The sequence below is a fragment of the Moschus berezovskii genome, chromosome 24 (genome assembly GCF_049115385.1).
Source record: "Moschus berezovskii isolate FMDL1 chromosome 24, NW_MosBer_1.0, whole genome shotgun sequence".
Taxonomy (NCBI): Eukaryota; Metazoa; Chordata; class Mammalia; order Artiodactyla; family Moschidae; genus Moschus; species Moschus berezovskii.
Genome location: NC_142483.1, coordinates 43,776,929 through 43,792,701, shown reverse-complemented (window position 1 = coordinate 43,792,701; position 15,773 = coordinate 43,776,929). Strand labels below are relative to the sequence as shown.

General features: G+C 40.1%; 1 protein-coding gene across 2 annotated transcripts in view; it reads left to right on the top strand.

Annotated features, from left to right (window-relative positions):
• Window positions 1–15,773, top strand: part of RAD18 (RAD18 E3 ubiquitin protein ligase) — a 102,331-nt gene that overhangs the window by 49,872 nt on the left and 36,686 nt on the right. For both annotated transcript variants that reach the window (XM_055414376.2, XM_055414375.2), the window contains exon 10: window positions 13,261–13,398. In XM_055414376.2, the coding sequence (XP_055270351.2) occupies window positions 13,261–13,398 (138 nt within the window). The remainder of the gene's footprint in view (window positions 1–13,260; window positions 13,399–15,773) is intronic.

Sequence of the window (15,773 nt, the reverse complement as noted above, 5' to 3'; positions counted from 1 at the left end):
CAAAGCCCAAAACTAAGCCCTAGGACACTGCAGTTTAGGGCAACAGTTCTCTCAATTCTCTAAGCCTTTGTACACTCTTAAGTTTGTCTAGCGCACCAAAGAACTTTTATTTATGTGGGTTATAGTTGTCAGTGTGTATCATATTACAGATTAGACTTTAGGGGAGTTCTGCTTCTGGCTAGGACAGAACAATTGGTATACACCCCTCTCCACCCTCCCTAAAAAACACAACCACCAGTAAATGGGCAAAACACGTGAAATAGTTTTCAAGATGTTAGAAACAATGATAACGAAGGACAGGAATCTCCTAGAGATGAAAAAGTGAGACAAGCACTGTAACAGTTCTAGGCTGAGCGCAGGGGTTCCCAAGCAGAGCCTGGTGGGCTCTTGAGTTACAGAGAAAGACAGCCCAGGGAAGCTGAAGGAGCTAAAGTTTGCAAGATCGAGTGTGGAGAGGAGCAAGTAGTACAGAGAGAGCGAGCCCTGGGGATGCGCAGAAGGTTCACCGTGTGAATTCATTCAGTACAGAGAGTCTGTTCGCTACCACAAGATTAATCAAATTAGAAGTCAGAAACAAAGCCCTCTGTAAAGTCACCAGGTAATTTGGAAACTAAATAATACACTAAATAACACATGGGTCTAGTTGAGTTCAGTTCAGTTCAGTCGCTCAGTCGTGTCCAACTCTTCGCAACCCCATGAATCACAGCATGCCAGGCCTCCCTGTCATCAGCAACTCCCGGAGTTCACTCAAACTCATCTCCATCGAATCGGTGATGCCATCCAGCCATCTCATTCTCTGCCGTCCCCTTCTCCTCCTGCCCCCAATCCCTCCCAGCATCAGAGTGTTTTCCAGTGAGTCAACTCTTCACATGAGGTGGCCAAAGTATTGGAGCTTCAGCTTTAGCATCAGTCCTTCCAGTGAACACCCAGGATGGATCTCCTTTAAAATGGACTGGTTGGATCTCCTTGCAGTCCAAGGGACTCTCAAGAGTCTTCTCCAGCACCACAGTTCAAAAGCATCAATTCTTCAGCGATCAGCTTTCTTCACAGTCCAACTCTCACATCCATACATGACCACGGGAAAAACCATAGCCTTGACTAGACAGACCTTGGTTGGCAAAGTAATGTCTCTGCTTTTTAATATGCTATCTAGGTTGGTCATAACTTTCCTTCCAAGGAGTAAGCATCTTTTAATTTCCTGGCTGCAATCAGCATCTGCAGTGATTTTTGAGCCCCCCAAAATAAAGTCTGACACTGTTTCCACTCTTTCCCCATCTATTTCCCATGAAGTGATGGGACCAGATGCCATGATCTTCGTTTTCTGAATGTTGAGCTTCAAGCCAACTTTTTCACTCTCCTCTTTCACTTTCCTCAAGAGGCTTTTTAGTTCCTCTTCACTTTCTGCCATAAGGGTGGTGTAATCTGCATATCTGAGGCTATTGGTACTTCTAGCAATCTTGATTCCAACTTGTGCTTTATCAGCTTAGCGTTTCTCATGATAACAAACATAGACAACATATTAAAAAGCAGAACCATCATTTTGCAGACAAAGGTCTTTATAGTAAAAACTATGGTTTTTCCAGTAGTCTTGTATGGATGTGAGAGCTGGACCATGAAGAAAGCTGAGTGCCAAAGAACTGATGCTTTTGAACTGTGGTGTTGGAGAAGACTCTTGAGAGTCCCTTGGACTGCATGGAGATCAAACCAGGCAATCCTAAAGGAAATCAACCCTGAATATTCATTGTAAGGACTGATGCTGAAGCTGAAGCTCTAATACTTTGGCTACCTGGTGCAAGGAGCTGACTCACAGGAAAAGACCCTGATGCTGGGAAAGATTGAAGGCATGAGGAGAAGGTGACAACAGAGGATGAGATAGCTGGATGGCATCACTGACTGAATAGACTTGAGTTTGCGCTAACTCAGGGGGATAGTGATGGATAGAGAAGCCTGGCATGCTACAGTTCATGGGGTCACAAAGAGTCAGACACAACTTAGCAACAATAGCTGATTCACTTTTCTGTACAGCAGAACCTAACACATTGTAAAACAACTATGCTGCTAAGTCACTTCAGTCGTGTCCGACTCTGTGCGACCCCATAGACGGAAGCCCACCAGGCTCCCCCGTCCCTGGGATTCTCCAGGCAAGAACACTGGAGTGGGTTGCCATTTCCTTCTCCAATGTGTGAAAGTGGAAAGTGAAAGTGAAGTCGCTCAGTCGTGTCCGACCCTTAGCGACCCCACCGACTGCAGCCTACCAGGCTCCTCCATCCATGGGATTTTCTAGGCAATAGTACTGGAGTGGCTTGCCATTGCCTTCTCCGAAACAACTATAGTCAAATAAAAATGTAAAAAAAAAATCAACATTTTGGTAAGGAAAAAAAAAACTTTCCCAGTACACAAAGATCAAAGTAAATGGAGATTTCTACTCCTAGCCCGATGGAATAATAGACTGTACTTACTTCCCCCCGTAGAAGCTAGAAAACCAGATGAAATATGTAAATCAATGGATTTTTAGATATTGGAATAAAAGATAGCACAGGACTGTTATTCCCCAAGAGAAAGAGAACAAATAAAATGATGAGCTCTACAGCTCCAGCAGTTGGCAGGCAGTTTTATGGCCCCGGGTGGGGGGAACCCAAAATAATCTTGTGGTATCACTGAATAGGTACAACATAAATCAAAGTTGTGGAGGCCAGGGTGACAGGACAGAGTCCCAGAAAGGAGGGATCCACAGAGAGAATAGAGCTCTAAAGATCTATAGAAAGATCCAGGCAAGTCTTTGGCTACCTAGCCTTCTAGCCTTGAATGAGAGGAAACTGCCCAAGACCAGAGAAAAACTTGGAAAGATTAGTTCCAGAACAATTCATGCGGTTCACACAGGACAGGAAACAGCTTGAATTCACCACCAGGCACAGTTGAAAAAACTTAGTATGTAAGGCATTAGGCAGAAGCCTCAGAAAGGTATTACTCCTTTATTAGTAAAGCTTAACTACCTTAGTGGAGAAGGAAATGGCAACCCACTCCAGTTTTCTTGCTTGGAGAATCTCAGGAACGGGGGAGCCTGGTGGGCTGCCGTCTCTGGGGTCACACAGAGTCGGACACGACTGAAGTGACTTAGCAGCAGCAGCAGCAATTACCTTAGGCTTCCCTGGTGGCTCAGAGGTTAAAGCGTCTGCCTCCAATGCAGGAGACTCGGGTTCGATTCCTGGGTTGGGAAGATCCCTGGAGAAGGAAATGGCAACCCACTCCAGTACTCTTGCCTGGAGAATCCCACAGATGGAGGAGCCTGGTAGGCTATAGTCCATGGTGTCGCAGAGTCGGACAGTACTGAGCAACTTCACTTCACTTCAACTACCCTAAGGCCAGATAATACATAGTTTAGGCTTTGCAGGCTACATATGGTTTCTGTCAAATGTTCTTGTTTGTTTATAATCCTTTCTAAAATATGAATACCAGTCTTAGCTTGAGGACCATACAAAAATTGGCCATGGGTTGCATTTGACCCTTGGACTGTTATTTGCCGATCCCTTCTTCAGGCTACTTGCTGCTTTAATTTTCCTTAGGAAAAATATTTTTTTAATAGACTGTTTTTTAGCCGTTTTAGGTTCACAGCAAAGTTGAGTGGAAAATATTGATAGTTCTGTGTTTCTCCTAATATGACACAGGCACAGGGTCTCCTACTGTCAACACCCCACACCAGAGTGCTACATTTGTTATAACTGATAAACCTACATTGACACCTAGTTATCACTCAGAATCCACAGTTTACTCAGAGTTCAGTCTTGGTATTATATATTCTATGGGTTTTGACAAACATCCAGTGCTATATTTCTACTGTTGTGGTACACAGGAATAGTTTCATTGCCCTAAAAATCCTATGTGCTTCATATCTTTATCCTTCACCCCTGGCAGCCACTTATCTTATTTCTGTCTTCATAGTTTTGTCTTTTCCCGAATGTCATACAGTTGGATTCATATAGTATATATTCTTTTCATTCTTTCCCTTAGTAATGCATAAGCTTCCTCTAAGTTTTCTCATGGCTTTATAGCTCATTGTTTTTTGGGAGCTGAATAATCTATTTTCTGGATATACTAAAGTTCATTAACCGGTTCCCTTATTGAAGAACATCTTGATTGCCTCTTTTGGCAATTATGAAAAAAGCTATAAATGTTTTTGTGCAGGTTTTTGTGTGAACATAAGTTTTCAGTTCATTCGGGTAAATACTGAGGAATGTGATTGCTGGGTCATAAGGTACCTTTAGTTTTTTAAGAAACTGCCAAGTTATCTTTGGAAGTGTCTGTGCCATTTTGCATTCCCACTGCATATGGTGATGTTTGTGTTTGGATTTTTGCCATTCTGTTAGGTGTATAGTGGTATCTCATTGTTTTAATGTGCAATTTTCTAATGACATGATGCTGAACATCTTTTCCTATGCTTACTTGCCATTTATAAATCTTCTTTGGTAAATCTTTTTTGCTCTGCCTATATTTTAATTGGGTTCATTTTCTTACTGAGTTTTAAAAGTTCTTTATATATTTTGAATAAGTCCTTTACCAGTTGCATCTTTTGCAGATATTTTTACCCAGTCTTTCTTTGGCTTGTGTTCTCATTCTCTTCTCTTAATAATTTGCCCTGATAAAATTTTAAAGCGAAGCATGAAATGATTTTGTTGACTCCAGGAAGTTTGATGTCCTTCAGTTTAAGGATAGAATAACATTTTGCCACCAACAATGTAAAATTAACAGTATCCTATTGAAATTACCAGGAATTCAAAGAAGGAAAAAAAAAAAGAGATCCTAGAAAAGAGAAAACTCAATGAATAGAACCAGAGCTTCCCTGGTGGATCAGACTGTAAAGAATCTGCCTGCAATGCAGGAGACCTGGGTTTGATCCCTGGGTCAGGAAGATCCCCTGGAGAAGGGAATAGCAACCCCCTCCAGTATTCCGGCCTGGAGAATTCCATGGACAAAGGCACCTGGCAGGCTACAGAGTCCATGGGTCACAAAGAGGCGGACATGACTGAGCAACTAACACACAGGAATGACAGAACTGATAAAACTAGTAGATAAGAATGTTAAAACAGCATTTACAAATACGCTCTTTATGTCAGAAAGGAAGAATCAAGGAGGGTCCTGCTGAGTTGAGAAGTGGGCCCTATAAAAAAGACCAAATAGAATTCCTCAGATGACAAACATACTTGAATTGAAAAATGTACTGGATGAAGTAAAAACAGATTAGGGAATAAATTGGACTGAATGAAAATGCATCATGCCAGTGTGGGTTGCAGCTGAAGCAGTGCCTAGGAGGACATGGGAAGCATTAACAGCTGATGCTAGAAAAGAGAAGAGGTTTTAAATTTATCATGAACACTATCATCTTAAGAAACTAGAAAAAAGAAGGGTAAATTCCATCCAAAGCAAGCAGAAAGAAAGTAATAGTGAAGATAAGAGCAGAAATCAATGGAGTTGAAGACAGAAAAATAACAGAAAATCTATGAAACCTCAAGCTGGTTGTTTGAAAAGATCAACAAAATTGAGAAACCTCTGGCAAGCCTGATTAGGACTAAAAGAAAACACAAATTGTGGGTGCCAGGAATAAAAGAGAGAGGATACTAAGTATCCTATTGTAATTAGAAGATGATAAGAGTATTACAAGTAACTTTATGGCAATGCATTTGGGCACATACATGAAATGGACAATGTTCCTGAATGACCCAAATTACTAAGCCTTAGTCAAGGCAAAGTAGATAAGCACGAATATTCCTTCATCTGGGAGCTAAATTGAATTTGCATCCCCAGGAAGAAAATTCCAGATCCAAATGGCTTCAGTGGGGAATTTTATGACATACATAAGGAAGGAAATAATACTAATTCTACAAAATTTCTCCCAAAAAATTGAACATGGAACTCATACATTTCTGGTGAGAATGCAGAATGATATAGTCGCTTAAGTAAACAGTTTAGTAGTTTGTTATAAATTGACACATGCAGCTACTTACTCCTAGCTATTTACCCAACAGAAGTGAAAGCATATATCCACACCTAGATTTTTAGAATCAGATTTATCAAGTGTAGTTTACAAAAAATAAAGTTCATTAGTTGTAAGTAAACAGTTTTATGAGTGTTACAGATAAATGTTCAGAGAAGGCAATGGCACCCCACTCCAGTACTCTTTTGCTTGGAAAATCCCATGGACAGAGGAGCCTGGTAGGCAGCAGTCCATGGGGTCACTAAGAGTTGGACATGACTGAGCGACTTCACTTTCACTTTTCACTTTTGTGCATTGGATAAGGAAATGGCAACCCACTCCAGTGTTCTTGCCTGGAGAATCCCAGGGATGGGGGAGCCTGGTGGGCTGCTGTCTATGGGGTTGCACAGAGTCGAACACTACTGAAGCGACTTCACAGCAGCAGCAGCAGCATAGATAAATGTTATAGCAGGTTTTTCATACTATTTTAAACTGAAAACAACCTCAGTATCCATAAACATGTTGCAATACATTCAAAAAAGAATTAACCCCTAACATTTGAAACAACAGGATGAATCTCAGAAACATTCAGTTCAGTTTAGTTCAGTTCAGTTGCTCAGTCGTGACTGACTCCTTGCGACTCCATGCATATATATGGAATTTAGAAAGATGGGTAATGACAACCTTATAGGCGAGACAGCAAAAAAGACACAGATGTATAGAACAGTCTTTTGCTCTCTGTGGGAGTAGGCGAGGGTGTTATGATTTGGGAGAATGGCATTCAGTTCAGTCGCTTAGTCGTGTCCGACTCTTTGCGACCCCATGAATCACAGCATGCCAGGCCTCCCTGTCCATCACCAACTCCCAGAGTTCACTCAAACTCATGTCCATCGAGTCGGTGATGCCATCCAGCCATCTCATTCTCTGTCGTCCCCTTCTCCTCCCACCACCAATCCTTCCCAGCATCAGAGTCTTTTCCAGTGAGTCAACTCTTCGCATGAGGTGGTCAAAGTATTGGAGCTTCAGCTTTAGCATCAGTCCTTCCAATGAACACCCAGGGTTGATCTCCTTTGGAATGGACTGGGTGGATCTCCTTGCAGTCCCAGTGACTCTCAAGAGTCTTCTCCAGCACCACAGTTCAAAAGCATCAATTCTTCGGTGATCAGCTTTCTTCACAGTCCAACTTTCACATCCATACATGACCACGGGAAAAACCATAGCCTTGACTAGACGGACCTTGGTTGGCAAAGTAATGTCTCTGCTTTTTAATATGCTATCTAGGTTGGTTATAACTTTCCTTCCAAGGAGTAAGCGTCTTTTCATTTCCTGGCTGCAATCAGCATCTGCAGTGATTTTGGAGCCCAAAAAAATAAAGTCTGACACGGTTTCCGCTGTTTCCCCATCTATTTCCCATGAAGTGATGGGACCAGATGCCATGATCTTCGTTTTCTGAATGTTGAGCTTCAAGCCAACCTTTTCACTCTCCTCTTTCACTTTCCTCAAGAGGCTTTTGAGTTCCTCTTCACTTTCTGCCATAAGGGTGGTGTCATCTGCGTATCTGAGATTATTGATATTTCTCCCGGCAATCTTGATTCCAGCTTGTGCTTCTTCCAGCCCAGCGTTCCTCATGATGTACTCTGCATATAAGTTAAATAAGCAGGGTGGCAATATACAACCTTGACGTACTCCTTTTCCTATTTGGAACCAGTCTGTTGTTCCGTGTCCAGTTCTAACTGTTGCTTCCTGACCTGCATACAGGTTTCTCAAGAGGCAGGTCAGGTGGTCTGGTATTCCCATCTCTTTCAGAATGTTCCACAGTTTATTGTGATCCACACAGTCAAAGGCTTTGGCATAGTCAATGAAGCAGAAATATATGTTTTTCTAGAACTCTCTTGCTTTCTCCATGATCCAGCGGATGTTGGCAATTTGATCTCTGGTTCCTTTGCCTTTTCTAAAACCTGCTTGAACGTCTGGAAGTTCACTTATTGCTGAAGCCTGGCTTGGAGAATTTTGAGCATGACTTTACTATTGTGTGAGATGAGTGCAATTGTGCGGTAGTTTGAGCATTCTTTGGCATTCCCTTTCTTTGGGATTGGAATAAAGACTGACCTTTTCCAGTCCTGTGGCCACTGCTGAGTTTTCCAAATTTGCTGGCATCAGAAACATTATACTAACAGAAAAGCCAAATTGAAAAGGTAAGCACCCTGTATAATTCCACTTATGTACCCTTCTAGAAAGGACAAAAGTATGGTAACAGAAAGCAGATTGGTACTGCCTGGGGCTACAGGTGGAAAAAGGTGGGGACTGACTACAAAGGAAGTCTGTGGATAATTTAAATCTTCTGTTTCATGGTTGTATTGATAGATAACACAACTGTACATTCTTTTAAATTGCATCAGATTGTCCACTTGAAAATTTTTTTGTGCAAATTATTTCTCAGTAAGTTAAATGACGTTAAAAATTTAGTGAGAAGAATAATATTCCTTTCTGTTTTTGCAAATCTCTTTAATGTCTTGCTTACTGGAGACATCTTGACTCTCACTCATATTAACTTCTGCATTTAAACTGTTGGCATGTGTTGTTTTAGTTAAAATATATGAAAAGTATTCAGTTTGTGAAACAGGTCATTGATTTCGCAACTCATGTTTCACAACACACTGTGGCAAGAGTGGTTTCATAGGAGAGGAGGCATCAGGAGCGCTTAGAGTTGATTGAGACCAAATTTGAGGTGAGGACGTGGAGCTGTGAAGGCAGACAACTCTTAGGGCAAGGTTCAGTGTGTCAGTAAGAGAGAGAAATGAAGTCAAAGCTGGAGGTGGGTGCTGGGTCCAGGGACGGTTTTGTTTATTGATAGTTCAGTTGGTAGAGAATCTGCTTATGATGCAGGAGACCCCTTTTCAATCCCTGGGTTGGGAAGATCCCCTGGAGAAGGGATAGGCTACCCATTCCAGTGTTCTGGCCTTGAGAATTCCATGGACTGTAGAGTCCATGGGGTCTCAAAGAATTGGACATGGCTGAGCGACTTTCACTTTCACTTTAAAGTTGGAAGATACTTAACCCAATGGTTATCTGATCTGTTTTTACTGCAACTCACAGTGAAAAATATATTTTATATTACTCTTAACGGTATGCACCCATATTACTTTAATAAATTTTGCAATACAGTTTTTAATCTTGCCATGTTTTTAAAAGGTTGTATTCAGATATTTTCAAATGATGTTCATATGCACCCTCCTTGAGCTTGACTGTCTCCAACATTAGAAAAAAATTGTTTTCTGTCATTTTTTTCTCAGAATCTCTTTAGTGACTTTGAAAAAATAAAAGTAGTAAGATAATTGACTTCCAAAGCCAGTTGGTTATGCTTATCCAAACCATAACTGATCTTACCTTTTTTTTTTTAAAGCAGGGATAAATTACGAAATTCCTGTGTGTTCTCTGCCTCCACACATGCATAAGCTCTGCAAATACCAACATTCCCACTCTAGAGTAGTACATTTGTTACAGTTGTTGAACAACATTGACACTCATAGTCACACACAGTCTGTAGTTTACTTAAGTTCTCTCTTGTTGTTGTACATCCTATGGTTTTTGACAAATCTGTGATGTGTATCTACCAGTACAATATCATCCAGAGTGTCTTCACTGCCCCAGAAGTCCTCTGTTCCATCTGTTCATCTCCCTTCCCCACCTCCAGCCCCAGGCACTGATCTTTTCACTGTCTCCATAGTTTTGCCTTTTTGTGAATATCCTATATATAGCTGGAATCATATAGTATGTAGCCTTTTCAGATTGTCTTCTTTCACTTAGGTGCGTGCCTGCTCAGTCTTTTCAGTCATGTCCAACTCTTTTGCAACCCCATGGACTGTTGCCTGCCAGTCTCCTCTAACCATGGGATTCTCCAGGCAAGAATACTGGAGTGGGTTCCTGTGCCCTCCTCAAGGGGACCTTTTGGACCCAGGGATAGAACCCACGTCTCTTACATCTCCTTCATTGGCCGGCAGATTCTTTACCACTAGTGCCTCCTGGGAAGCCCCTTGTGTCACTTAGTACTGTTCGTTTAAGGCTCTTCTGTCTTTTTATGCTTTGATAGCTCATTTATTTTTAGAACTGGTTCACACTTTCTGGATATACCACAGTTCGATTGATTATCCATTAACCTACTGAAGGACATCTTGGTTGTTTTTTCTTTCCATTTTAATGTACTCTGGCACTTTTCATCCTATTCGTTTTATTTTATTAAGAAAAAGATGCTGATCTGGACCTACCAATTTGTATTCACCACACACACTCTCACTTTCAAAAGCAGAGTCCCATCCCAAGCTTATTTGTATGCAATGGGAAAGATTCAAAAGAGAGAAATTGGTGATACAGGAAAGGATAATTGCATGTATTATATCCTTGAGAAGGCCTTAATGGAATCCAGAGCATAAATTAGAGCTCGGTCCTTAAATGTAGCAAGGACAGCCTTTGTATGCTTACTGCGAGGGAAGATAGAGCATGTGTGCACGGATGAAGTAGTAGTGTTTTTAGATGTCAGAGTTCCTGTTAGAACTCACCTGTATTTTCAGAGTGATGTGAGCCCAACTGAGAAGGAAGTGTTGCAGTTTTGGCAAAAGTTTGAAGCTAACATTTTGGAGAATTGTCTTAAAGTTTACTGGAGAAAGGTAGAAAAGTTGTATGATAGTGCTGAGTGCTCGTTTGAGACTTATGATCATAAATTTAAAGTGAGGCTAGTCAGTTCACAGTTGAATGAATAATCCCATAGTGAGTGTTAGCTTTTACTATTAGTCTGTTCTTAATCCATGTTTCATTGCGTGAATGTCATAGCTAGTTGGTGAAAAAAAGACATGAGATTTTATTTTGGGAGGCCCTGACTTCAGACTTTCTGTGATCTAAAGTAGATGAGTATGTGTCTCAGTGGTGTCACTGCACAGGCTTGAGTCTGTCCCACTCTTGGATCCTGGTTTTGGTACACCCCTGGGCTCATGAGCAGACCCAGAGAGTCTCTGGGTGTGAAATATGCTCTAAAAAGAGCAGTGAAAGTGGTCAGGGCATGAGACTTGACTTGGCACTGGAGAATATTATATTTCCACTTGGCGAGGCAGAAAGGTATGATTCAAGGACTAAAAATCTTGAAGAATATGACTTGGTTGCATGTGAGCTTATTCATCTACTCCTACCACTATCTGATCCACTTGAAACTTTTAAGAGGTAAATTCAGGGCATTGAATTTAATCTCTGAAGTTGTCCTTGCCAAATGGCAGTACTCCTAAAATGAGGTGGAGAAATGAGTAGGAATGATTTTATCAGTCATAATCTCTTGGCATTGTTCATTTTTTGAACAGGAGTTGTTAGACTTCTTGGGCCAAAGCTGGAGTAGTGGTTGCCATTTTGTTTCTAGTCTAACTGTAGGGGTAATTAGATTTAAAAAGAGATTTTCTTTAAAAGATCTCTTAAAAAGAAATCTCTTTTTTAGACCTGGGATTTTATTCCTTCAGAAGACAAAGTCATTAAGCCTTCTTAACTGTGACGAGATTACATTAGGAAGTTTCTTGAGTAATTCTTAAATCCATAATCCGGTGAGTAAACAGTAGAGGAGGCTTGTTAACAGAGCCGAATAGATTATGTAGGCCCCACAGTGCTGTTGCCCTTGCCTAATCATAAGACCTTTCCGAAGAGCTCAGTTTTCCTAATAATCTTTATGGGCAACTTATATGTTCCTGAAATTTTAGCCAGTCTCTTATTTAAAAACCTACCAGATACTTTACAGCCCAACACATTAGTTTCACTGGGAGTTTGCATACACATACCATACACATAAATATGTTGGAATTAGGAACAGTCTCCCTAATGTCCAAGGAACAGTCACATGTATAGATCGGGGAATACTGAAATGAATGTGCAAATAGAGGCAAAACTAGCTTCTTCCATAGTAGGGGAGGGAAGTCAAACCGTCACCAGACAGGATTCTACTTGTCTATAAACAAGAATTATTTTCCATTGCCATTAGTTATTTGCAATTTACAGAGCTGTAACATAGCTCATAGGCAGGGGATGACTGGAAGTCTGGAAGGGTAGGTTTAGAAAATGCATCGTTTTTCAACTGAAGCACAAATTTCCCCCTAAATCCAGTTATTCCTGCTATTTCACTATAGAGAAAATGGTGATTATTGGATGAAAACAGTTTAAAAACTTTTAACTATTTGCAATATGACTCTAAAATTGTATAGAATTTACAACATCATTTTAGACCATGACTTAAGTGTTTAAGGTTGCTTCAGTGTTTTAAGTGGAGAAGGAAATAGCAACCCACTCCAGTATTCTTGCCTGGAGAATCCTCTGGACAGAGGAGCCTGGTGGGCTGCTGTCCATGGGGTCTCACAGAGTCAGACACGACTGAAGCGACTTGGCATGCATGCATGCATTGGAGAAGGAAATGGCAACCCACTCCAGTATTCTTGCCTGGAGAATCCCAGGGACAGGGGAGCCTGGTGGGATGCCGTCTATGGGGTCGCATGGAGTCTGACATGACTGAAGTGACTTAGCAGCAGCAGCAGTGTTTAAGTGCAACCTCAGCTGTTTGAACCTTGGTTCAGAATCGAAGATGGATGTCCTCAAATCCATGCTCTAACAATGAGTGGCTACTCTTTATTGAGTAAATTAATGTACATTAATAGTGGTGACCTGGAGGTCAGGCTTAAATTATCTTCAGAAGTGTTTGAAGTAGTAGTAAATTAAGATTGATTAATTATAATATACCAAGATAGATTGATGGTGGTGGGGGTTTTAGATTATCAAAGGGATTCTGTTAGAAAACAGGCAAGAAATGTGAAGGAAAGGGGGGAATTAAGGTGGGTAGTCTTTGTTTTTGTCCATCTTTCCTAGAAACTTCTACTTTTAAACTCAGTTAATATTCTTCCTCCTAGTACTGTTACGTCTTAGAAGTTAGACTGGTGTCTCTCGGAAATATTTAAGAAGACATCCTCTTTCATGCTCTAACAAAAAGCCTTTTTAAAAGAGTGTGGAACATGGGAAGAAACCTGCAGATGTAAACTAGGAATGTAATGTTTCAAGTCTGTATCTGAGAAAGGGAGAAGATACTAACATAAACAAAGGTTGCCACAGCACCCCCGACCCAGGCCTTTGAAATCATTGTAAATGAGTTCAAAGAGTGCTGTTCTTGAGCACGTTTGGGTTCGTTTGGGTTCTTCTCGATTATTCTTTGTGTTCACTTTGTCGATTGGAGACCTGTAGCTTTTATAGTCCTGATTTACTGACCTCTTGAATTTCAGGTAAAAAACATCAGGAAGAATTTCAGCTTCTGGTGGATCAAGCCAAAAAAGGATACAAAAAGACTGTTGGAATGTCCAAAAGAAAAGTAACAAAAGGAGAAGATGAATCTACAGAAGAACTATCCTCTGTATGTGTGGGTAAGAGACTTTAATTAAAAACAGAAGTATATTGAATTTTACTATTTTTAATATAAACAAAATCAAAGGACTTTACTTTGGACTTATTAATGTATTTAGACACGTAGCAGTTGTTGGATGTAAACTAGATTTATTACTCCAGAAATAAATGAGTGGGGAGGTGTCCTGAAGATACAGTTATTAAAAACCTCTCTTCCTTTCATGATAAATCAGAAGTTTCTTAGTTGTTTAAGCTTCAGGTATAGAATTTATTGCTGCCCATCCTCAGATAGCCTTCAAAGAGAATAAATTATTTTTACTATAGTTCACTGGTATTTACTTTGGATGGAATGTTTCGCTAAAATATCTAAAGCTAATACATTGCACATTCCTTAGTTTTAGCCCATGTAAAAATTTGAGATTATATTGCCAGGACTGTAAGTGAATTGAAAGTCACTCAGTCGTGTCCAACTCTTTGTAGGCCAGAATACTGGAGTGGGTAGCCTTTCCCTTCTCCAGGGGATCTTCCCAACCCAGGGATCAAACCCAGGTCTTCCACATTGCAGGCGGGTACTTTATCAGTTGAGCCACAAGGGAAGCCCAGGCCAGTGAACAAAACGATCATAATACAGGAAAGTGCACAAGAAAATTCTTTATTATTTTTTTTACTGTGGTAAAAATATACATAACATTTATCATTTTAGCCATTGATAAATGTACAAGTCAGTGGCTATAAGTACATTCACAGTGTTGTGTCACCATTACCATTATTACACTCAAAACGAGCCCATGAAATAACTCTTCCGCTTTCCCCACCGGCCCTTAGTAATCCCTGGTCTACTTTCTGTGTCTATGAATCTGCTTCTTCTGGGTACCTCATAAAAGTGGAATCATGTATTAATTTTTCTTCTTCAGCTTATTTCATTAAGCATAATGTCTTCCAAGGTCCCCATTTTATAGCTTATATCACAATCTATTACTTCTTGTGGCTGAATAATATTCCATTACCCCTATAGACCATATTTTGTTTATCCATTCATTTGTAATGGGTTTTTCCCACCTTGTGGCTATTGTGAGTGATGCTGCTGTGTGCATTGGCGTTCATGTATCTGTTCAAGCCTCTGCTTTCCGTTCTCTTGGGTAAATACCTAGCAGTGGCATTTCTGGTTCTTACAATAATTCTTTGTTTCCCCTTTTTAGAAACCACCAAACTATTTTCTGTAGTGGCTGCACCATTTTACATTCCCACCAGCAGTGCTTGAGAAGTCCAGTTTCTCTGTATGCTCATCACTTGTTATTTTTCATTTTTCTTACTGAAACCATATTGGTAGATATGAATTTGTATCTCCTTGTAGTTTTGATTTATATTTTTCTAATGGCTAACAAGATTGAGAATTTTTTATATGGTTATTTGCCATTTGTTTTTCTTCTTTGGAGAAATGTCTGTTTAAGCCCTTTGCTCATTTTTTAATTGGCTTGTTTTTTGTTGTTGTTGTTGAGTTTTAGGAATTCTTTAAATATTCTGAATATTAATCCCTTTTATAAACTTTTCTCGGTTGTCTGTTTCCATGATGGTATCTTTTGATGCAAGAGTGCTTTGTTTTGATTAAGTTCAGTTTATCTGTTTTTTTCTCTTGTTGCCTATGCTTTTGCTGTTACATTCATGAAGTTGTTGCAAAATCAGTGTCATGAAGTTTTCCTCTATGTTTTCTCCTAAGAGTTTCATAGTTTTAGCTCTTGTTTAGGTCTGTGATCCACTTTGAGTTAATTTTTGTGTATGGTATAAGTAAGGGTCTAGCTTCATCCTTTCACATGTCAATAATCCAGTTTTCTGAATACCATTTGTCTAAAGGCTATACTTTCCCCATTGAATGCTTTTGGCATCCTTTTTGAAAATCAGTTGACTGTGTATGTGAGGGTATATTTCTGTACTGTGTGTTCTGTTTAATTGATCTGTATATCTGTTCTTACACCAGTGCTATGCTGTTTTAATTGCCATAACTTTGTAATAAATTTCAAAGTCAGAGGATATGAGTTCTCCAGCTTTATTCTTCCTTTTCAGGGTTGTTTTGGCCATTTGATTCCTTTAAGATTCCATGTGAATGTTGAGATGGATTTTTCTATTTCTGTCTAGAAAATACTCCATAGGGATTGCATTGTATTGCTGGATTGCTTTGGTTTGTTGGCATCTAAGTATTTTATCCTTTTGGTGCTATTACATTCTTTATTTTTGTCCTCTGTTCTCCTGGTATTGTGAAGAAGGTTGCTGACTGAGTACAAGGTTTTTTAGGTCTATTCTTAGTGGTCTTTGTCAGCAGCTTAGTTCATGCTGTTGTTAAAATATGTTGTCGGAAAACAGTTTAATCCCTGAGAAAATCCAGTTTACTATCTCAGGT